Source organism: Numenius arquata, chromosome W (genome assembly GCF_964106895.1).
Source record: "Numenius arquata chromosome W, bNumArq3.hap1.1, whole genome shotgun sequence".
NCBI lineage: Eukaryota > Metazoa > Chordata > Aves > Charadriiformes > Scolopacidae > Numenius > Numenius arquata.
This window is the reverse complement of record NC_133615.1, coordinates 30,394,414-30,419,422: the sequence shown is the minus strand read 5'-3', so window position 1 is coordinate 30,419,422 and position 25,009 is coordinate 30,394,414. Positions and strand designations below refer to the sequence as shown.

General features: G+C 40.9%; 1 protein-coding gene across 2 annotated transcripts in view; it reads left to right on the top strand.

Annotated features, from left to right (window-relative positions):
* Window positions 1-25,009, top strand: part of LOC141476562 (protein mono-ADP-ribosyltransferase PARP8) — a 188,167-nt gene that overhangs the window by 137,238 nt on the left and 25,920 nt on the right. For both annotated transcript variants that reach the window (XM_074165254.1, XM_074165253.1), the window contains exons 10-15: window positions 1,181-1,247; window positions 3,481-3,606; window positions 5,702-6,266; window positions 11,993-12,046; window positions 12,146-12,241; window positions 21,501-21,593. In XM_074165254.1, the coding sequence (XP_074021355.1) occupies window positions 1,181-1,247; window positions 3,481-3,606; window positions 5,702-6,266; window positions 11,993-12,046; window positions 12,146-12,241; window positions 21,501-21,593 (1,001 nt within the window). The remainder of the gene's footprint in view (window positions 1-1,180; window positions 1,248-3,480; window positions 3,607-5,701; window positions 6,267-11,992; window positions 12,047-12,145; window positions 12,242-21,500; window positions 21,594-25,009) is intronic.

Sequence of the window (25,009 nt, the reverse complement as noted above, 5' to 3'; positions counted from 1 at the left end):
GGGCATGTAGTGATATGACAAGAGGTAATGGTTTTAAACTGGAAGAGGGCAGATTTAGATTAGATGTCAGGATGAAATTTTTCACTATGAGGGTGGTGAGACACTGGAACGGGTTGCCCAGAGAAGTTGTGGATGCCCCATCCCTGGATGTGTTCAAGGCCAGGCTGGATATGGCTTTGAGCAACTTGGTCTAGTGGGAGGTGTCCCTGCCCATGGCAGGGGGGTTAGAACTAGATGATCTTTATGGCCCCTTCCAACCTAAGCCATTCTATGATTCTATGATATATATTGTATTTTATTTTAAAAATTAATTTATTAAAGTGAAATTAAAGGATAAATTTTGACATTCTGAATAAAATCTGGCTTTCTGAGTGATCAGAATAATATAGATTTTAAAACACTGATTTTCTTTTTCTAATGAAATTTGAACTGACCCCAGATTTTTTGTTTTCATTTATTTTTATTTTACTATAGTCATTACTTCCTTATGTAATACAAAGTATAAAGTCTATTTGTGCATGTAATGTGTGTTGGCTGTTGTCCTGCCTTGAGGACCTGAGACTCTCTCAACAAGTGCTGAATTCCATCTGCCACTTCTATCTAGTAAATATTATTAAAAGATTTTAGTAATACCAGGAGCTAATTTACAGCCTTCACCCCTTACACTTTCAATTTTCTGACAGACGAATATGAATATACCAATGTTAGGATGGGTCTTGAGGAAAATTCAGGGTAATCCTTCACCACTGGAATTCATACATCAGGCACTTAGATGATGATTATGAATCCTGTATTAAAACGCCCTCTGAAAAAAAAAACCCTTGATATTAGTTAATTCAGTTTATTCCACTCTCAGTTTTCTTCATAGTCACAGGAACTGAGTGTATAAGTACTAGTTACTACCATATGTAGCTAAACTTAGTGGGAAGAGATACATTTTTGGGAATTCAATTTCTAAAATACTCATTTATAAAATTAAAAATTATTTTGGTTAATATTCAAAAAAGGACCATTCATTTCTTCATAGACTTAGATGACGTCTGCTTTCTCCATTGCTTCAATGGCATTGCCTATAGTAAAGGTTCAGATAGAACAGGGTCCTTAAATATGTCTTGTATAGTAATGAGTTCTTGATTATAGCTTTAAGTTCATATATCAACAATATCTCCTTTTTCCGTAGTGCCAACTGTGGATGTATTTCAGATCTCTACTAAGGAAAGATTTGGACTGGGACATCAGCTGAAAAAGTAAGTAAGTCTGGAAAAGTGTAAACCCGTGTTTTAAAGTAAATAAAAAAAATAATCTTTTTAGTTCCCTGACCATGTCAAGTAGGATAAAATTCACAGGTTGTCAGGTTAGTTGGATCAAAGCGTTTTGAGCTTGTTTTTCTTTAAATAAAAAATAACAGGTTTTGCCTTTTTAAGTTCACTTTTGACAGTTGTGGGAGACAACTTGTTTTGTGCTGCCTGACAGGTTTTTCTGTCACTTTACCACCTTTTAGGAAGTAAGCTACAAAAGTTCAAAAGGACTGCAGCTAGGAGTGTTCAATTTTGTGTTTTTTCTTAGATTGTGAAGTCTCTGGAGCAGGAACCTTGTTTAGCACCATAGAATCATAGAATGGTTAGAGTTGGAAGGGACCTTAAAGATCATCGAGTTCCAACCCCCCTGCCATGGGTAGGGACACCTCCCACTAGACCAGGTTGCTCAAAGCCCCATCCAACCTGACCTTGAACACTTCCAGAGATGAGGCATCCACAACTTCTCTGGGCAACCTGTTCCAGTGCTTCACCACCCTCACATTAAAGAATTTCTTCCTAGTATCTAATCTAAATCTACCCTCTTTCAGGGACCACAACTCTTTGAGTGCAACCATCCAGCCAATTCCTTATCCACCGAGTGGTCCTTCGGTCAAATATGCGTCTATCCAATTTAGAGACAAGGATGTAATGAGGGACAGTGTTAAATGCTTTGCACAAGTCCAGGTAGATGATGTCTGTTGCTCTCCCCTTATCCAACCACGCTGTAACCCCATCATTTCTACCAAATTTGTCAGACAAGATTTGCCCCTAGTGAAGCCATGTTGGCTGTCACCAATCACTTCCTTATTTTCCATGTGCCTTAGCAGAGTTTCCAGGAGGATCTGCTCCATGATCTTGCCAGCCACAGAGGTGAGACTGACTGGCCTGTAGTTCCCCAGGTCTTCCTTTTTTCTCTTTTTGAAAATGGGGGTTATGTTTCCCCTTTTTCAGTCATTGCGACTTCACCAGACTGCCATGGACTTCTCAAATATGATGGATAGTGGCTTAGCAACTTCATTCGCCAGTTCCCTCAGGACCTGTGGATGCATCTCATCAGGTCCCATGGATTTGTGCACCTTCAAGTACCTTAGATGTTATTTTAAAGAAATTCAATGCAGTGTTTTCATAATACAAATGAAGCAATGTTATTAAAATCTCTATGGTGCATGACTTCAAAGAAAAAAAATTAAAAGCTCCCAAGGCATGAAAAGTCTCTTAAAACATTTCAGTATATACACTGTCTCTGATTTGTGCACTGGGTAATTACCAAAGTTTCCCATAAGACATTTTCAGGTACATATCTGTATAATTCACAGTTGACCAGAAGTCATAATACGTATGAACTCTGTGGCTCCTCATGGCTGTGAACAACAGGATATTCATCTTTGAAGAGTCAATACATTTTTTATATAGTTCATACCAACTTCCACTTTGACTTTATCACTCATAGACCCCCACTGCTAGATTAGAGTCACAGAGTAATTTGGCTTAGAAGGGAGTGTTGTAGGTCACCTCCTGCTCCAAGTAATGCTGACTTCAAAGTTAGTTTAGTTCACTTCAGGGCCTCAGGCAGCTGAGCTTTGAAAATCTCCAGTCTTCGTGGGCAACCTGTTGTACTTAACCACTCTTCTGCGGATGTGTTTTCTTTATAACCTTTATGTTTTTTGCTTCACTTGCTACAACTTGTGACCACTGTCTTTTGCTGTGCATCTCTGGGAAGTGTCTGGCTCTGTCTTCTCTGTAAATCCCTTTGGGTAGTGTAATATTCGACATCCCTACCTTCATGTTTGCGCTATAGAAGAATATGCTCTTACTTGAACAGTGTGGATGCTGTAGCCTACCTCTGTAGTCACTGGAGAGAGAGACACCTATAGTTGGATAGAAAGCCTTTGAATCAGTTTGTCTCTAGATCTCCATGAGAGGCATAATTATATGTCTTGTAGTGGTTGTTTACACAGACTGTATTCTCGATAAGAGTTCCATGTGAATTAGTTTTATGTGGAAAAAAAAAAAGCATTTTTGAGGAGCTGAAGCACCCAATCATTAGTCCGCATATGTGACAGAGAAACTCCGTCTGAGGACATTGCATCATATCACCTACATGGTCAACTGAGACCCTAGTATTTAAGTGAGTATGTCTTAGCTAGGATAAGAAAATCTTTTTTTCTTTTTTAATTTGCAGAATCATGCAGACATTTGTTACACAACAGTGGAAGAACAGCAAAGAGAAATCTAATTGTACGCACAATAAGAAGGTGTCTGACAAAAAGGTGAAATCCCCTCTGCACATCTTTTCTACATTGCGCAGGTAATAGCAAGGAAAATGAGCTGTTACCAGCTGTTAAAAATCCACAGCAGACTTCACAAGGTGAAATGTTGACTTTTCTCCAGAGAAGTGCTCTATTTATATCTTACCTCATGGTTTTCTAGTCCTTGCCTTGCATGACATCAAAAGCAAACTAAGTACTGTTACAACTTCTAAGACTATTTGAAGGCAGAGCATTTCAGTGCCCTGCTCTCCGAAACAACCATGGTTCATCTAGAATTGGAAATAATTCATTTTATATTACTTAACTTGGTTGTATTTGTATATTTACTAGCTTGGTAGCATTTGACTGTTACTTGAATAGCAAGAATATATATATAAAATATATATATTATATATTTTATATATTAAATATAAGTTTTTATATATATAATTTTGTGGTTGTCTAGCTGTTCTTTCCACAGCTGTGTATATTTTTCATTTTTTAAAACTAGAATGGTCATTAATGAAACACTCATCTTTAGAGCTGCTGAGCACCCACTCCTCTCTACTGTTTGAGTACATGAATGTTCACCACTTCTGAAATGCAGGCACAGAATTTTGAAAAACAAAGGCATTAAAAACATAGGAAGTCGTTTGTGAATAGTTCATTTGAATTCATTATGACTTCTACCATTTACTCATACTCTTAAGTGTCTGTAAAATCAGGCTCTGATTTTACTTCTTTCAAGAATGTGACTATTTGCTACAGCATGTTTTCCTGCTTATGAAGGGTTGACAGATCACCCCTTCTGTACTTTTGAATTGAATGCTTCTTTGAACATTCCTTCTTTTTGATGAATTTTGCCATTCTAAATATCATGTATAAAAAAGAGAGGGAGTACAGTGATCATTCACATTGAAGAAGGGAGGAATATCAAAGATAACAAAAGATTATTTGTCTTTTCAAAGGTAGAAGAAGAAGATGTTGTTTTAAGTAGAAAGCTTACCCATTCCCCACCATTGCCTAGTGCAGGCTGTAACTTGGGGTTCGGTTTTATTCAGAAAGGGCATGCAAAAGCCAGCCTGATCTTTCTCCTATTGATTTGGCTGCTGCTGCAGTGCCTGTTCAAAGACCGCTCAGCCCAAACACAGGGACTCTCTCTCCCTAGAGCACCATTCCTACCTCCTGTCTGCCCAAGGGTGGTAATGACCCAACTGCAACAGTGAGTCAGCAACCTCCACGTGTATTTTCCACTGTCACCACTTGCAAACAGGGTGGTGAAACATGTCAGCCTCTCCCCTTGGAGTATCAATTCTTTTCTATTTGGTCGAAGGATTTCAGAATCTCTTTAGGATTGCTTGTAAAGTGTAGAAAAATGATTCAGCGTACCTGATACTGGTTCTTGCTTTGCAAGGACAGGTGAACGTGAACCTTATAGAAATGTGACAGTTCATGTGAATGTTGTTTCATAAAACCCTTTTGTTATTTACTTTCTGCATTCATAATTTAGGTCTCACATTCTCATTTCTAGTGTTACAGAGCTAGAATTTGTCTAAAACAGGAGAGAAGGGCATCAAATTGTCTTCCACAAAGCACCCAGATTATTGTGATATTTTTCAAAAAAATGTTCATTTCAGCTGAATTAAATTTGATTTACTGCCTTCAAGTTTCACTGCTCATTATATCTTCCATTGGATCTGGACATAGAATTTGTTATGCCATGTCCAGAAGACAATAATTTTAATGGCATCATGATTACATAGGAAAGAGAGATTTTTATAAGAAAAATGTGATATAATCTTGTGTGAAATATGTGGTTTTCATTTCAAAGATAATCTCCTGAACAAATAGTTTGTTTAGAGACATAGGGACCTTTACAAAGAGCTGTAAGGATATAGCTCTAACTTGTCTTAAGTAGTTAGTCATCTTTTCAATGGATGAGTTTGTATATAAATAGGAGTAAGATGTCTATTTGGTATTGGGAAATTAGTTCTACATACAGTTGCTCATTTTTTTAATGTTGGACTGTGTTTATCACTAGTTAAATACATGAAGACAGGTGGCATTTAAAAATCTGTACATATGTCTGGACTTGTTTGATTTGCACAAGACTGATTATTCTCCAACTATGTCTTCCCCTTCTTTATTTTTAAGGTCGCCAAGTTATCCGCCACCTGGCTGTGGTAAAAATAAATCAAAACTGAAGTCAGAAATGGATGGGATCTCCAAAACTCACAAGCTGCTGAGAAGGACTTACTCTAGCACAGTTAAGACAGAGGATGTGTGCACCACAAAATCTCACAGAACCTTTGGCCACTCGTTATCGAGTGACCCTAGGGCTGAACAGACAATGGCTATTAAATCGCACAAACTGTTGAAACATTCTTGCTCTACAGCTGTCAAGCAGGAGGAGTACATCACTTTAAAGCCCCATAAGCTATTAAGTAGGTCATGTTCTGTGGACCCTCGATGTGAATACAACAGCACCTTGAAGCCCCACAAACTTTTAAGCAGGTCCTACTCCAGTAATCTTAGAATGGAAGAATTGGATGGATTGAAGAATCACAAGTTACTCAGCAAGACTTACTCCAATGCCCCTAAAGCATATAAAATGGAGCCTTTCAAGGAGTCCACCACAGAAGAGGGCAGGAATCTCTCTCTTACCTCAGGGCTTATTGGTATCTTAACACCATCTCCATTATCACCTTCACAAGCTGCTGTGCGTAATATTTTTTTTTATTCTGCTCATTTTCCGCCTATTATTTTCCAAATGTATTTCCAAATGTACTATTATGCTTTTTAGGCAAAGGCATTAATACTTTGGACATATGTTAGTGAATATATTGGATGTACTTAATATATTGGAAGACAAGAGCAATGGAGTCAGCTTTTTAAGGAGAATTTAAACAACTGTGCATTCAGTCTATTCAGGCAATCTATCAGAGCTCCGGTCGAGCACATTGGGCACCAGTAAATCTGTTGTGGTTTAGGCCAAATCAGCCAATTATGAGTCGACATGCTCTCCCCCCACCTCTCAATCCAAGGAGAGGAGGAAGAGAGATAAAGAAATTTACGAGTTTAGAAGGAACTAAACTACTTTAATGAAATATTAATAATAAAATAAAAAGGAAATAACGAAATAGATACAATATATGCAAAACCATATCAAGCTCCCAGGATGACGTCACCAGCAGGCACTGGGGAAGTCCCAGACTGGACTCAGTGATGGATGGGAAGTGGATTCCAAATCTGGAGTCAGAAACACACAGACTGGGATCAAAAGCAGACGAACAGACAGGGTCCTCCTCAGACATTGGCTATCGAAGAAAGAGGGCTGACCCTTTGATCCCTCAGCTTTTATACTGAGCATGATGCCAATGGGATGGAATACCCTGTTGGTCAGTTTTGGGTCACCTGTCCTGTCCACTCCTCCCTGCAGGTGTGACCTCTCTACGCTTTTCCATTTCTGATCCTCTAATGGGGCAAATAACGAAATTAGCTGACCTTGGTTGTTATAGCAATAAGTATAAGCAAGAGCCTCTCTGCATACCATTCCTTGGCATTGACTATAAACACAGGTCTTATCACTGAGAACGAAGTTTTCTGCCCAATATGCTGTTAATTTCAGAGAGTTAGAAGAGGCCTAGCTAAGAAGTAAAATTACTGAACAGAAAGTTGGTTCTGGTTTACCTCAAACCAGGATAGTCTCATTGGTTTTGATAAGATAATGAAGAGCTAAGTAATTTCATTACTGCTGTTATCAGCTAATATGGAAAAATGCAAGGCCTGCTTGACAGTGTATAAAAACTACCAGTAATTTATTGCTATAATGCATTTACTTTGAGGGAAAAAAATCACATACGTGGTCAGGTGCAGTTTGACTGATGTTAGCAGAAGGGCGTCAAGAGTCTATTTCACATTTTACATGCAGGCACCAGATATAGAATCATAGAATGGTTAGAGTTGGAAGGGACCATAAAGACCATCCAGTTCCAACCCCCCCTGCCATGGGCAGGGACACCTCCACTAGACCAGGTTGCTCAAAGCCCCATCTAGCTTGGCCTTGAACACTTCCAGGAATGGGGCATCCACAACTTCTCTGGACAACCTGTTCCAGTGCTTCACCGCCCTCACATTAAAGAATTTCCTCCTAATATCTAATCTACATCTCCCCTCTTTCATAGAATCATAGAATCATAGAATCATAGAATCATCCAGGTTGGAAGAGACCCTTGGGATCATCGAGTCCAACCATCTACCCTACACTACAAAGTTCTTCCCTATATCATATCCCCCAACACCACATCTAAACGTCTCTTAAACACATCCAGGGATGGTGACTCAACCACCTCCCTGGGCAGCCTATTCCAATGCCCGACCACTCTTTCTGTGAAAAATTCTTTCCTAATGTTCAGTCTAAACCTACCCTATTGGAGCTTGAAGCCATTCCCTCTCGTTCTGTCATTAATTACCTGTGCGAAGAGACCAGCACCAACCTCTCTACAGTGTCCTTTCAAGTAGTTGTAGAGAGTGATGAGGTCTCCCCTCAGCCTCCTCTTCCTCATACTAAACAGTCCCAGCTCCTTCAACCGCTCTTCATATGATTTGTTTTCCAGGCCCTTTACGAGCTTCGTTGCCCTCCTCTGCACTCGCTCCAGCACCTCGATATCTCTCTTGTATTGAGGTGCCCAAAACTGGACACAATACTCGAGGTGTGGCCTCACCAGTGCTGAGTACAGGGGCACAATCACCTCCCTACTTCTGCTGGTCACGCTATTTCTAATACAAGCCAGGATGCCGTTGGCTTTCTTGGCCACCTGGGCACACTGCCGGCTCATATTCAGCCGCTTGTCAATTAGAACCCCCAGGTCTCTTTCTTCCAGGCAGCTTTCCAGCCACGCTTCCCCAAGCCTGTAGCACTGCTTGGGGTTATTGTGGCCCAAGTGCAGAACCTGGCACTTGCCCTTGTTGAAACTCATACCACTGATGTTGGCCCAATGATCCAATCTATCTAGGTCTCTCTGTAGAGCTTCCCTATCCTCCTGGGAATCAACACTCCTGCTTAGCTTGGTGTCATCTGCGAACTTGCTGATGATACACCCTATGTCCTTGTCAAGATCATCAATAAAGACATTAAACAGAAATGGTCCTAACACTGAGCCCTGAGGCACACCACTTGTGACCGGCCGCCAGCTGGATTTAAATCCATTGAGCACCACTCTTTGGGACCTTCCAGTCAGCCATTGCTTGACCCAGCGGATCGTATGCTCATCCAGGCCATGTGAAGCCAGTTTTTCCACAAGAATTGTATGGGGGACAGTATCGAATGCTTTTCGAAAGTCCAGGCATACAATATCAACAGCCTTTCCCTCGTCCAATAATCTGGTTATCTTGTCATAGAAGGAGATCAGGTTCGTCTGGCAGGACCTGCCTTCTATAAACCCATGCTGACTAGGCCTGATCCCCTGGTTGCCCATTATGTGGGTTTTGATGGCACTCAAGATGACCTGCTCCATGACCTTCCCTGGTATCGAGGTTAGACTGACAGGTCTATAGTTTCCTGGATCCTCCTTTTTGCCTTTCTTGTAGATGGGTGTTACATTTGCCACCCTCCAGTCCATTGGGACCTCCCCAGTTAGCCATGACTTCAGGTAAATGATGGAAAGCAGTTTGGCGAGCACGTCTGCCAACTCTTTTAGCACTCTTGGGTGTAACCCATCCGGTCCCATAGATTTGTGTGCATCCAAATGGCGTAGCAGGTCACTGATCTCTTCCTCTTTAATCGTGATGCCCTCGTTCTGCTTCCCCTCCCTGTCTCCTAGCTCATGAGGCTGGGTGTCCAGGGAACAGCTAGTTCCACTGCTAAAGACTGAGGCAAAGTAGGCATTGAGCACCTCAGCCTTTTCCTCATCCTTTGTGACTATGTTTCCCTCTGCATCCAATAAGGGAGGGAGATTTTCCCTAATCCTCCTTTTGTTGTTAATGAATTGAGCTCTAGCTGCGCTTTGGCTCTCCTAATTTTCTCCCTGCATAGCTTCACTACCTCTTTATAGTTTTCGTGAGAGGCCTGCCCCCTCTTCCAAAGGTTGTAGACTCTCCTTTTGTTTTTGAGATCCAGCAAGAGATCCCTATTTAGCCAGGCTGGCCTTCTACCCCGCCTACTTGTTTTTCGGCACACGGGGACAGCCTGATCCTGTGCTTTTAAGACTTCTTTCTTGAAGTATGTCCATCCTTCCTGGACTCCTATATCCTTAAGGGCATCCTCCCAAGGGATTTTGTCTAGCAGTCTTCTGAACAGGTCAAAGTTTGCCCTCCGGAAATCTAAGGTGGCAGTTTTGGTAACCCTTCTCCTTGTTTCTCCAAGGATAGAGAACTCGATCATCTCATGATCACTGTGCCCTAGACGGCCTCCAACCTTTACTTCCCCCACAAGTTCTTCCCTGTTCACAAGGAGCAGGTCTAGGAGGGCACTTTCCCTGGTCGGCTCACTTACCAGCTGTGTGAGGAAGTTATCCTCCACACATTCCAGGAACCTCCTGGATTGTTCCCTGTCTGCCGTGTTGTATTCCCAGCAGATATCCGGGAGGTTAAAGTCCCCCACAAGAACAGTGGCAAATGACTGAGATATTTCTCCCAGTTGCTTATAGAAGGCTTCATCCACCTCACTGCTTTGGTTGGGAGGTCTATAGCAGACTCCCACAGCGATATCACCTTTATTTGCCCTTATCCTAATCCAAACACTCTTGACCCTGTTATCACTATACTTAATTTCTGAGCTCTCATAGCATTCACTAACATACACAGCCACTTCACCACCTCTCCTTTCCTGTCTGTCCCTCCTGAAGAGCTTGTAGCCTTCGATTGTGGCACTCCAGTCATGTGAGGCATCCCACCACGTTTCTGTGATAGCCACTATGTCATAGTTTTCCTGGTGCATCATGGCTTCAAGCTCCCCTTGTTTGTTGTTCATACTGCGTGCATTGGTATAGATGCACTTCAGACGATCTAACGGTTTCAACATCTTTTTGTGAGTGTGGGCCCCATTTCCTACCAGGCCCCTCTCAGGTGTTTCCATAATTTCTAGGTGTCTATCACTTCTCTGAAATGAATTGGTAGAGTAAGAGTCCTTGCTAGTCCACCATCCCTCAAGCCCTGGTGTGTTTCCCTTGAGTTTAGTCCTAACAGGCCCAGTTATCCCCCCCTCCCTCCTCATATCTAGTTTAAAGCCATTACCTTGCACTGTCCAGATCCCTCTGGATGGCATCCCTTCCCTCTAGCGTGTCAAACTTGCTGATAGTACACTCAGTCACACTGTCCCTGTTGCCAACAAAGATATTAAACAGTGGCAGTCCCAGTACCGACCCCTGAGGAACGCCACTCGTCACTGGTCTCCACTTGGACATCAAGCTGTTGACTGCAACTCTTTGGGTGCGGCAATCCAGCCAATTCCTTATCCACTGAGTGGTTCATCCATCAAATCCATGTTTCTCCAATTTAGAGACAAGGATGTCATGTGGGACAGTGTCAAAGTATATGGGTATATATATGTACATATATATGAGTAACCTATATAACATATATATGTGTATATATATGGGTAACCTGGGTGCCTAACTGCAATTTGAAGTCAGTGGAATGTAGAAGTGATGAATCAGGACCCTAAGTTCTCTTCAGTTCTCAGCTTAAATATTTGAATCTCATATATGAATACAATTAGGAGGATTATTTCCCAGGAGAAAAAAGGGAAAAGTTTCACAAACAAGCAGTTAGAGAAGTGAAAGGAAATAAGACTATAAATAAAAACAAAACCCAAAAAAGCTGTAAATGGAGCTGGTCTGTCTCTTATTCAAAACAAGGTTTAATTGAGATAGATATTAGCCCAGAGGGAATTTTGTACCTTGGTGAATCCTATAACAAAAGTAAGTTCCTTCTAGTTTATTTGTTGTATATTGAAATAAAAAGGCAGAAAGAATCTCAGTGGAATCTGAGCACAGAGGTCTGTCAGCATGGTGCTCACAGATGTGAGATCTTAGTAAATATATAAAATATTTTCAGCTGTTCTAAGAGTTATATTAGTCATTCAAGCCTAAGCACATAGCTCATATTTGGACAGACACTACGCAGGTAAAATTTAAAGTTACTAAATGCCAGTTTATTGGAATGGAGTGAAGGCACTGGTGTTTCCATTTGAGATTAAAGGTTTTGGGATGCTGAGATAGAAAACCTCATCAGATTTAAGAACTAAAAAGAAATGCTAATAATCTACCCCACATTCAGCAAACAGTAAAAGGATTGATTATTTGTAATGGTTGGTTTATACAAATGAGAGATCTTTTTAGATGCAAATATTGTTTAACATATTTGCATGCAAAAAATACAAATGTTTTACCATTCCCTTATAATTAGTCTACCAACACTGAAGTTGCCTAAACTTTTTCCTTGCAGCAAAATTATGGTGCAAAATGCATTCTAGTACGAGACGGTGGCTTTCTTGTGCAGGTAGGATGCCATATCTTATCCATTTATGAAACACTGTGGAGCACGAGCTGACAATTATTTTTAAGCAGATGTTGTTTTTCTCATTTTCATTGTTCTCAGACTATTGAATTTGCTGAGCAGCGGATACCAGTATTGAATGAATACTGTGTAGTTTGTGATGAACCTCATGTGTTCCAGAATGGCCCTATGCTGAGGGTACGTGGTGTGCTTGCCGGGATAAACAATGCATTTTCTAATGCCTTAAATACCAATGGACAATAGAAACCTGTTATAAAACCATTGAATTATTTTGGACATGTTTCACCCTAATATCCTTTTAAGATGTAGGAATGTAATGCATATTAACTAGATTTTACTGTAAATTTGAAAAAAATGTATTGCAAGCAAGGGAGATAGAAAGCAGGCTTGTATAATAATCATAGAAACATAAAGGAAGGTTGTATTTCACTGAACACTATTGTGCTAGAGTAGTCATAACCAGATAAGCTAAAGGAAGTGTATTAGAGTGCTTTCCCAATCCTCTGGCACTCTTTTAAAAGTTTAGGGTCACCTCAGTCCTTTAGCTCCTATCAAGCCATGACCAGGGTATTCAGATACACCAGTGTTAATGCTACAAGGTCATGAAGTTCTTCTGACACTCTTTTGCTCATAGGCCAATGGAATGAATCATCCTCCATAATGTGATAAAAAAGGCCGTAGAAAGAAATGCTCTGTGAAGTGTCTGATCTAGCAGTGACCTAGTCCAGGGGCACTGTTGTGATTCAGTATGCCCAAGGACTGGCCAGTTACACAGCTCTTCCTTCCTTTCATTCCTGTAGAACTGAGAACCAAGAATTTTGCATGCTGAGCGTTCCACCCTCTCATGCTGCTGGTGAATGCATAGTAAAAAAGAATAAGATTGGTCATGAAAGACACACCCTGCCTGGAGCTACTGGATCAGTGCAGCTTTGTAAAAGAGTATATAGGAGAATAAAATTCTTACCTTAAGGACTGACCTTGCAGTTTAGAATCCTTCTTATTTCACCTGTCCTGAATCCTATGGAAACCTGAGTAACCTTAAAAGATCAAAGCCATGGAAAACTGTTTAATACCAGTGTGTGAATGGTCTGACACCTCATCTGCCAATTTCTCCACAGTGTGGTGGGCAACTACACATAAGATGAAGCATATATCATCTATGATAGTTCCATGGAACTAAATTCAGAAAGGTTATTGCTTACATGGTAGCAGAAGTCACCTCAGCGTCATCCCCCATGACGCTCAGTGGCACTACAGTCAGGCATTCTGACTGCAGGCAGGGTATGTAAATAGGCTGCTAATAAGATTTGCAAAAGCATCTACATATTCAGTTAAAACTCTTTTAAGTCATGGTTAAACCTCTGTACTTCTGAAAACCCTATCAGGCATTTATTTGCCTCTGGAAGCTCATATCTACCTTTTAAAAACATGTTTTTCTGCCAGATTTATCAGACACCAAACCCTGATTAGAAGCCTATAGAAAAGGCGCCAGTTCCTTGTTGTTCATCTTTGAATGCACTTCTATGCATATTACCTGTGACAGGATAAGACAAATTGAATAATATGCAAATTTTGGATAATATAATTATTTAAATCACTGGGGTTTATCTGTTGTCCATAGGACAAAGCAAACAGTAGGATTTATTCCTGTTCACATCATGAACTATTAAAAGAAAACAGAATGGAAAGTCATCTGCTCTAAATTCAAAAATAGTAATTCTTCTTGCTTTCCCACCTTAGAGATCGAAATCCCTCAGAATGACTTTTCTCTGTCTTCAGCTTGAAGAGGGCTCATTTTAGCCATCCGTTTGAGAATTTGTCAGTCCTTCAAAACAGAGGAAAGTGCAAATGTGTTTGCCACTGGGCACATATTCATCAGTGCCTTTGCAAGCAGCATAACCTAGCAAGCTTTGCAAAAATGAAAGGGTGTCCTTATATAACCCAGGGAGAAGGAGATGGCAGGAAGAAATCTAGCATGCTCTGTGTATGCTTGAATGACTCAATAAGCAATACAGAGCCATTAATGAGTCTGCAGTTCTGCAGAAGGTGAGAAAGGATCTCAATTTGAATAGAGCATGAGTTTGCCAATGGGTCTTAAGGAAATTTATGCTTCATTCTACTGAGAGCTGTCAGAGGCAGACTAAGGTAGTCAGTTGTAGGGTTTATTTACATGCTTCAGCTGCACACACACATACACATACATATATACATATAATGTATGTAAAGGGAATAAAGAATGACTCAACTGAAAGAGCACTTTATTTTTAATACTGCTGCAACAGCAGATCTCAGAAATACAGTATTTATTACAGTATTTATTACAATATTTATTAAGCAGAATGCAGGGGGCTTTCATTTAAGTTAAGGCTACATGCGTTCTAGCCTTGCGTCACTTAATGGATCCCATATGTAGTATCCCTAGTCTTCATAAAGAACTTTAGAGTATTCATGCTTTTGATACCACAGTAACTTCATGAGATTTCATAATGATCAGAACCTTGCCACGGTCTGCTTATATTTTTAGATTCTGTGTCTTGATCACGTTTTCTACAGATTTCCATATCTCAAAGGCATTACTTAGGCTCTATCTATAGTTGGTTGTATCCCAAGAGATGCCACAGACTAAATAGTTCTGGATGGTTCAACAGTCTCTTCCTTTAAAGAATAGTTCCTCCACACAGATGCACACAGGGTCATGTCTGGGTGGGTGTATCCTTAATGATGAGTTTCCCTTCTACCTTCTGGACTTTTTTTTCAACAATGAAGAAAGCATATGAATTTATAAAAGCATAGAAAAGTTATTGCTTGAGAAATTATTTTTAAATTTATTTAGTCTTGCTTTTCTGGTATTTAATGGAGTTTTACACAATTGCAAAGAAGCCATACTCATTGATGTCAGTAAAGAATTTGATTCTGTAATCCTCCAGTATGTCAGCCTGACACCTTTCCTGAACTATAGTGTAGTTTAATTAATTGTCTTGAAATGCAGTTTAAAAAATTCAACAATTGCCATCACACGATAATTACATTCTTTTAATACTGAAAACTCCCATACCTGGGTGTAATTTTTTGTGCTGGTTATTATTGACTTGCATGTCTCATCCTCAGGACAGCTGAAGATAGGAAGTGACACTGTGAGATAAAGCTTTTCCTTTCTGTAGATTTGCTCTACAGGCTATGTTTTTATCTTAGTTATACAGTATCTTTAAATCAGTCTCTCTCAGCACAAGCTTTCTTCTCAGTATTGTGTGGCCTGTTTTTAATATCTATTTCAATTTGATTTGCTTTCTTAAAATCTTGACATCTTTTCCCATAAGATAAGAACAACTTGATGACAACAAGATGTGTCTTTTGGTATAGCTTAATTTAGACACTAGATCCACATGGCAGACATACCATTATATGGAAGATGTCTGTTGCAGAACAGGTGCATAACACAATTGCATACGTTTGGCTTTATGCTCTTGGACGCCTGTCTTTCTCTAGAGCCCTCAGTATTAATCTAATCATACAAACCATAGAATCATAGAATAGTTTGGGTTGGAAGGGACCTTTAAAGGTCATCTAGTCCAATCCCCTTGCAATGAAATGTTCCCTGCCAGTTCAGGGATCCTGTTGTACACAGGAATCTTTGGATGTTGTTAGTCTATCATCTTAGTCACTTATTGAGAGTAAATAAAGAGGCTCTCTTAATGACTTACTGAAGATGAATAAAGACAAAATTCTTAGAATTTTCTTGGGAATTTCTTTACAGAACAAAGTATGGATCTTTCAGGACAACCAGTTTTCTTTTGAGCTCCAAAAGTTCCCTGAAATACAGAAGACCAGAATTACAGTCCCTGTGTGTCCCTGAAATAAACAGTCCCTGAAATAAAGTCCCTGTGTGTACTTTACAAGTGCGTGTGTAGATAAAAACACATTATGTAGATGAGATAACTTCAAAACGCTCACAAACCTAATGCTTTTACAAGGAACTGCAGCTGTATTACTGTGAAGGGGAAGGACAAAGGTTCTCTGGAATGGAAGAAGGAGTCTTAGAAAAGTACTGTAATGCTCTTCTTTATAAAGGTCCATGGTCCATTACTTCATTCCGTCCTCTTTTTAAAAAAGCCAGTAAAGTAGGCAATACAGTCCTGTGGGTATTTACACCTTTCCCATATGAGATGAGGATGAAAGTTATTTCTCATCATAGTATGTTTCTTTAGTATTTATTTCAAGAGCACAGTGAGATCTAATGATTATTTACAGTCCAGCTCTGGGGACCCCAACATAAGAAGGACATGGACCTGCGAGTCCAGAGGAGGGCCACGAAGATGATCACAGGGCTGGAGCACCTCTCCTATGAAGACAGGCTGAGAGAGTTGGGGTTGTTCAGCCTGGAGAAGAGAAGGCTCCGGGGAGACCTTATAGCAGGTTTCCAGTATCTGAAGGGCACCTACAAGAAAGCTGGAGAGGGACTTTTTACAAGGGCATGTAGTGATAGGACGAGGGGTAATGGCTTCAAACTGAAAGAGGGTAGATTTAGATGAGATCTCAGGAAGAAATTTTTCACTATGAGGGTGGTGAGACACTGGAACAGGTTGCCCAGAGAAGTTGTGGATGCCCCATCCCTGGATGTGTTCAAGGCCAGGCTGGATGGGGCTTTGAGCAACCTGGTCTAGTGGGAGGTATCCCTGCCCATGGCAGTTTGTAGGAACTAGATGATCTTTAAGGTCCCTTCCAACCTAAACCATTCTATCATTCTCAGATTCTATGATTCTACAGTGCACCCAAAGTAATAAAAGTTAAATTGGATGTTTAGAGATACACACTTATATAGAATACCATCAAAAACTGCAAATTCCCTGAAATCACTGCATGGCATGATTTGCAGTCTTTCTGCAAAGCACAGGGAAAATTCAATGAATCCATGGATCCTAAGAACAAAAAGTATTATTTAACCTCTTGAATAGCATAGGCCATACTATTTCATGCGGTTATTCCGAACAGTGATCAGAATCCTACATATTTCACTTTTCATAAAAGGATTAAGAAACAGTTTTGAAATCATTACTGAGCATTGAGACTGCAGCCTTTATATCCAAACCGCTCCTTTTTCTCATGTAAAGAATCACAGAGAAAGAGGCTGCATCCTCCTGCAAGGCAACCTGTGTTGCACCGTTCTCAGGAGCTCTGTCGTCAGTCTCTTCTGAAGTAGCTCTTTGCTCAGCTTTGAAAAACAGTGAGAAGTACAAGGTCAGACAGGTTTTGTGCTGAGGAGAGACAGAGAAGGCAGACCTGGTAAACCTACTGAAAACAGTAAGAGTCTGCTCATTTGAATCATTAGACATCACATCATGTTACTGTCTTTGAATTTGTCCTCAACAGAGAAGCTGCTTAGATGAGTGAGACATGGACTATTATTTGTTTGCAATTAATGGCTAGATTTGAATTATTTCAAAAACATTCTTTGAAATGCTTTTTTCTGACATTTTGAAACAGTTGGTATCTCATTCACATGTGTTGTTAAAATAGTTAAAATAGATTATCCTGATTTCTGTCAAACTAACATATTAGACTAAATATTAGAAGCAAACTTAATGACCTCCAGAAAGGCAATTCTGAAGTACAGAGATATTCTCCCATGGGACAGGTGTCTCTAGTGAAAAGCCCCTGAATCTGGAGTTTGTTTCATCCATTGCCTTTCACTGGCTTTTGAATATCTCCAAGGGTGGAGACTCCACAGCCTCTCTGGCCAACCTGTTCCATTGACAAAGCATTAGAGAAAGCCAGTTTTAGCTTTATCTAAAACTTCAGATAAAGCTAGTCCTGTATGAGAGAATAAAAGGACTAACTGACCTCCAAAGGTCCTTCTCAATCATATGATTTGGTTCATCTAACTAAAAAATGTATTTTGCAAAGCAGATATAATAATGTACTAAAGAAACTTCAACATTATTCAGTTCTGTATTAACAGGCTATTAAAATTTTTTTAATCCCATATTAAATTCTTCCTGTTACTCTAGAACTGGTAAGAATATTGTAGGGAAGGACTACATTGCATTTTAATAATGCAACAGTTTTACTGCTATATTAGTAGAGAGATACCTTGTTTTAGGAATTCAGCATGTGATAACAGTACTTTTATTACAAATATTTAAATATAAGGAAATCGTGAGTCAATAAAAGTGGTTATTATATTTAAGGATCTGATTAAAATAAGTATAATAAAAATATCATATAGGGAGAATCTCCATCCCTTACTGGATGCAGGGGGAAACATTGCGACCAAGGACGAGGAGAAGGCTGAGATACTTAATGCCTTCTTTGCCTCTGTCTTCATTAGTCGGACCAGCTACCCCCAGGGTGTACAGCCTCCTGGGTTGGAAGATAAGGATGGAGAGCAGAACAACCCCCCCATAATCCAGGAGGAAGTAGTTTATGATTTGCTTATGCACCTAGACACCCATAAGTCTATGGGGCCGGATGGGATTCACCCAAGGGTACTTGGGGAGCTGGCGGGAGAGCTCACCAAGCCTCTCTCCATTATCTATCAACAATCCTGGTCAACAGGAGAGGTACCAGATGACTGGAGGGTGGCCAATGTGACGCCCATCTACAAGAAGGGCCGGAAGGATGATCTGGGAAACTACAGGCCTGTCAGCCTGACCTCGGTACCAGGAAAGATCATGGAGAGGATCATCTTGAGTGAGCTCTCACGGCAAGTGCAGGGCAGCCGAGGGATCAGGGCCAGCCAGCATGGGTTTATGAAAGGGAGGTCGTGCTTAACCAACTTGATCTCTTTCTATGACCATGTGACCCGCCTTCTCGATGCGGGGAAGGCTGTGGACGTTGTCTACCTGGACTTTGGTAAGGCCTTTGACACCATCCCCCACAGCGTTCTCCTGGAGAAGCTGGCAAATCATGGCATGGACAAGTGTACTCTTCACTGGGTAAAAAACTGGCTGGATGGCCATGCCCAGAGAGTTGTAATTAATGGGGTGAAATCCAGTTGGCGGCCGGTCACCAGTGGTGTCCCTCAGGGCTCAGTTTTGGGGCCAGTCTTGTTTAATATCTTTATTGATGATCTGGATAAGGGGATTGAGTGCACCCTCAGTAAGTTTGCAGATGACACCAAGCTAGGTGGGAGTGTTGATCTGCTTGAGGGTCGGCAGGCTCTACAGAGGGGTCTGGACAGGTTGGATCAATGGGCCAAGGCCAATGGGATGAGGTTTAATAAGGCCAAGTGCCGGGTCCTGCATTTCAGTCACAACAACCCCAGGCAACGCTACAGGCTTGGGGAAGAGTGGCCGGAAAGCTGCCCGGCAGAAAAGGACCTGGGGGTGTTGGTGGACAGCCGGCTTAACATGAGCCAGCAGTGTGCCCTGGTGGCCAAGAAGGCCAAGGGCATCCTGGCCTGTATCAGGAATAGCGTGGCCAGCAGGAGCAGGGAAGTGATCGTGCCTCTGTACTCGGCCCTGGTGAGGCCTCACCTCGAGTACTGTGTTCAGTTCTGGGCCCCTCACTACAGGAAGGACATTGAAGTGCTGGAGTGTGTCCAGAGGAGAGCCACCAAGCTGGTGAGGGGTCTGGAGAACCAGTCATATGAGGAGAGGCTGAGGGAACTGGGCATGTTTAGTTTGGAGAAGAGGAGGCTGAGGGGGGACCTCATTGCCCTCTACAACTACCTGAAAGGAGGTTGTAGAGAGGTGGGTGTTGGCCTCTTCTCCCAAGGGAATAATGACAGGACCAGAGGAAATGGTCTGAAGTTGCGGCAGGGGAGGTTTAGATTAGATATTAGGAAGAATTCCTTTACTGAGAGAGTGGTCAGGCACTGGAACAGCCTGCCCAGGGAGGTAGTGGAGTCACCATCCCTGGAGGTATTTAAGAAACATGTAGACATGGCACTTCAGGGCATGCTCTAGTGCCCGAGATTGTTGGTTTGTGTCTGTTTGTTGGTTTGGGTTTTTTCTGTTGTTTTTTTTTTTTTTTTTTTTGTGGTTGGACTCAATGATCTCAAAGATCCCTTCCAGCCATGAAGATTCTGTGATTCTGTGAAATGAATTTAATTTATTGCCAATCAAAAGTCAGAGTAAGATAATGAGAAATAAAAACAAATCTTAAAAACACCTTCCCCCCACCCCTCCCTTCTTCCCAGTCTCAGTTTCACTCCCGGCTTCTTTACCTCCTACCCCCTGAGCAGCAGAGGGGGATGGGGAATGGGGATTGTGATCAGTTCATCACATGTTGTCTCTGTCGCTCCTTCCTTCTCACACTCTTCCCCCGCTCCAGCATGGGCTCCCTTCCATAGGAGACAGTCCTCCATGAACTTTTCCAGTGTGGGTCCTTCCCACAGGCTGCAGTTCTTCAAGAACTGCTCCAGCATGAGTCCTTTCCACGGGGTGTCAGTAACAGACTGCTCCAGCATGGGTCCCCCATGGGGCCACAGGTCCTGCCAGGAGCCTGCTCCAGCACAGGCTCTCTAAGGGGCCCCGGACTCCTTTGGGCACATCCACCTGCTCCAGCGCGGGGTCCTCCATGGGCTGCAGGGTAGATATCTGCTCCACCATTAAGCTCCATGGGCTGCAGGGGAACAGCCTGCCTCACCATGGTCTTCACCACGGGCTGCAGGGGAATTTCTTCTCCGGTACCTGGAGCACCTCCTTCTTCACTGACCTTGGTGTCTGCATAGTTGTTTCTCTCACATATTCTCGCTTCTCTCTTCTGGCTCCTGTTCTGCAGCAGGGTGGGCTTTTTTTTCCCCCTTCTTAAATATGTTACCACCATCGCTGATTGGCTCAACTTTGGCCAGCAGCGGGTCTGTCTTGGAGCCAGCTGGCACTGGCTCTATTGGACATGGGGGAAGCTTCTGGCATCTTCTCACAGAAACCACCTCTGTAGCCCCCCACTACCAAAACCTTGCCACACAAACCTAATACAATTAGTTAAAAATTAAATTAAAAGTAGCTTCTTCAAGAAATTTGTCTTCTGGATCATATTTTTATGTGTATTCTCAACAGCAGAATAACAACTTTTGAAGAATAAACCTGCATTTATGAAAGGGGGGTGCCCCCATTAGTTTCTGGATTTGTTCTCCATTAATTTTAATTATGTAGGAAGCTTTCGGAGTCTTATAGGATAGTGTTAAGGACATTTGTGTACTATGACTGTAATTTTGATTTTGTAATCTGTTTGGATTTCTTTTAAGTTTAAAACTCATAAGTATTCACAGAGGCTAGAGTTCTTAACACTTGTTCTTCAGATTATCAAAATGCTTCTCTAATGTATCTTCCTCAATAATTGACATGTATTCATAATTTGAAATTAATGTTGCAGTTAATATCTGAATAAAAAAATGACCATTAAATATATTTGGGTTTTGTTGTAGATATTGCATGATAAAACCAATAACCCAAAACTAGAACAAAAGTATAATTAACTTACTTTCTCTGTGTAGCCCACTGTTTGTGAACGGGAGCTCTGTGTATTTGCTTTCCAAACATTAGGAGTGATGAACGAAGCTGCTGATGAAATTGCAACTGGGGCTCAGGTAGAATTATCTAATGCTTATTACATGTCTGATTTTCTATAGTATACTCAGTCTTCTCAATTTCTTCCAGTATTTATTTTGACTTGTATTCCCCATATAAATACTCTTTGGTAAGTATTATTTATTTGTCCACTCATAACTGTAAATACACTGTTTTATGCATGGCATTTTCAAACAGTACTAATGAGGTGCTTCCATTGTTTTGCTTTCATGTAATTAGGGTAACCTTTTTTTCTTGTTCTGTTATATTCAATTAGGTCACCTGGGTTGTTAATAAAGGCAGCCATTGTCATTTGGAGATAATTCCCATATATTTTCAGCTAATGAGCCATTACTACTCTCATGCAATTAATAAGCTACTTCCTGTTCATGGTGTTAGGATGCAGCTATCCACTGAGCATCTGTTGTTTTGATCATTAAATAACAGTGGGAAAGTCCTTACTGATGTTGCTGCATAGTTTTTTTTTCTCCTTTCTCAAGGATCAGTAATTTAATCTAAGCTTGCTTCCTGACTCTAAGTTCAGTTATTAATGAAGTTATAACCATATCATTGTTTTCTTTAATAATTTTGGATGTGCCTTAAAACAAAGTATTTTAAACTGTTTCCAAATCACATTTAACCTTAGATTACAATAGTTACAGGACTTCGGTAAATTAAAAAATTAAAAGATCTTATAAGAGTTAAAAATTTACACATCTTATGGAAAAGTGCATTCCTCTCTGATTTCACTCATTGTGCACTTATGTAGTAAGCAACATGGTTTTTGGAAGAGCAAATGTTCAGTTCAGTTAGCTTTAACTAGCACTAGTGTGTCTAGCCACTGGAAATAAACTATTTGGCTAAGTGCCTGAATACCACTTATGGACATATCCTCAAAGGAAGAAACAGCGTACACCTTACACCAGCATCTTCACTTGAGTATATAACTGTGGGACCTGACCATCAGCTCATCTGATGTCTGAAGACATCAGATATTTGCAACATCTAGCATGCCAAACATTGGGATACCTGTGCAAGCTTGTAAGAAATGTAGAGAGGTGTGCTGATGAAGCCTCACCTTTTCCCCAGCCTGAAGTCCTCTGAAGACCTCAGCTATGTGTTTCTGTGGAACTAGAGTTTTATTTTTTGAATATAAGCACTTACATGATATTTAGGTACAAACAAGTAACTCTCACTTCTCTTTTTAAATACAGCTGTCAGGAGAGGTGGTCCTGATTAGCACTCACTCTGGTTTTTATGTAGGTATCACTGTTGCAGGCGTATGCAAAGGTTGCTCTAGATATCTAGAGTACATCTACATGGCTTTGCTGAAGAATACTGAAGTGATTACAACCTTAATGGTACTTAAAAGAGTTAGATAAGAGATTTTGTCGATTGTTCCATTGGACCTAGATGACTAAATTTTGCTAAGTCTCACTCTAGCAATAGCATTGTACCCATCTCACTACATCTGATCTGGTTGAGCTCCCACTCCTGTTTGCAGAAAGAATTTAACACAGGTAGGGTTTGATTCATCTGAGCTATTTTTGACATTAGTGTAGGATGGCATGAATCACAGCATATACTATCAACACAGACTATCAGCACAGTGGTTATTTTCTCCATTGATTATAAAGAGAGCCTAGGGTGACTAGTAAGAGGTAGGCATTCACATTGTGAATCTCTACATTTTGTCAGCTGAATCTTCCTCCAGATCATTCTGTGTAGTGGAAGATCCTAAATATAGGTTTCCATTATTAGATATCACATTCTTTTCTTTCTGCTATGCTTTCAGCTAGTTTCCTAAGGTATACACTCCTATTCTGTCACTCCAAATATTCTGATGGCTCCTTCTTAATAATAAGAGATTGTACTTTCTAAAAATTTCAAGCCTGAACTCACCTTGCCACATGTCACATCCCACTCTCAGGAAAGAGGAGGGGTAAGTGACTCAGATTCGTAAATCCCCAATGGCGTGGACTAAGGTGAGACAAATCTCAAGGTCCATATGCAAACATTTGTTAGATTAGCAACTAGGTCCATGATGACTGGTTAGGCATATAACAAATTATGGCAAGCGGTGAGGTATGCATTGTGTTACTTAACAACAGGTATACAACAACTTATGGCAAGTGGTACTTAAGGTCATTACTTAACGACTCTAACCATTACTTAACAACTCTAAGAGAAAAGAGAAACCGGGGAATAGAGAAAGGAAAAGACAGAAAAAGACAGAGATAAAGAGATCACCAGTTCTGGTTCCAGCCAGGGAATCTTCCCAGGCACAATCTTCTTTGTTCTCTCTAGGGGCACTTATTTCCCCCTTTTATGTTTGCTGAATTAGCACCGTCCACCCTCCTTGCCACGGACAGCCTCCTCTCAGGTTTCTCCCTTCTCTCAGGTGATGTGTAGCATGATTTGGGTGGAGAGACAAGTGCCATAGTCATATATGTTTAGCATGATCTCTATAATCTTCATTAGCATATGCAGGAGTGTGTGCTTTCATATGCATTTCGTGGATAATGAGGCAAAGGTCACTTATCAGACATGATGGCCTCGCGAACAGAGAACTAGCAAGCTCACCACATGAGTGGCAAAACTGTCTTGTCTTCACAAGGCAGTCCTCCCACCTATTTTCAGGCGCCTGTTAGCCTTATCAGTTCTTTGAACACCAGGCCTGCATTATTCATCCTTACATTTGAGTGTTTGAGACATTCCATTCCATTCCTCGAGAAGGATTGCAGGGTGGGGGGGAGACCTCTCCCCCTTCTTTTTTTCAGGGCTCTTACACCACATCTACACATCTTTTAAATACCTCTGGTAAACACTAATCACCATCCTTGGAGGTATTTAAAAGGGGTAGACGTGCTTTTGAGGGACATGGTTTAGTGGTGGTTTTGGCAGTATTAGGTTGATGGTTGGACTCAATGATCTTAAAGGTCCCTTCAAACCTAGACAATTCCATGATTCAATGATTTTAGTCACATAGTCAAAATGCCTAAAAATTAAATGTCTGAAAATTAAATATCTATCTGATTTGTTGATAGTTCAGACTCCCTGTAGAGAGTCTCTGGAGAGAGAGAGAGAGACTGTCTGAGAGACTGATGTCATAAGAGAGAATTGTCATCAGTAAGTGTCATCTTGTCCTCCTTTAAAATATTTAAATCCTAACTTATGTACTTCAGTACCTACTGTTAAGGAAAAGTTTGGGCCCAGCTATAAGGACATTTACTAGATCCACAGCACTTCCTATTACCAAGGAACGCATATGCAAATTTGTATTATAATGTTTGTATTAGACTTACCTCCCAGTTTAAGTTGCTCTGCATTCCATCAGCTCAAAACAATGTTCTCAGGGGAAATCAGGGATTTAATTAAGCCTGATCTATGCATGTTTTCCCCATGTCAGAAAAATATGTTGATATCCTGTTAAGAA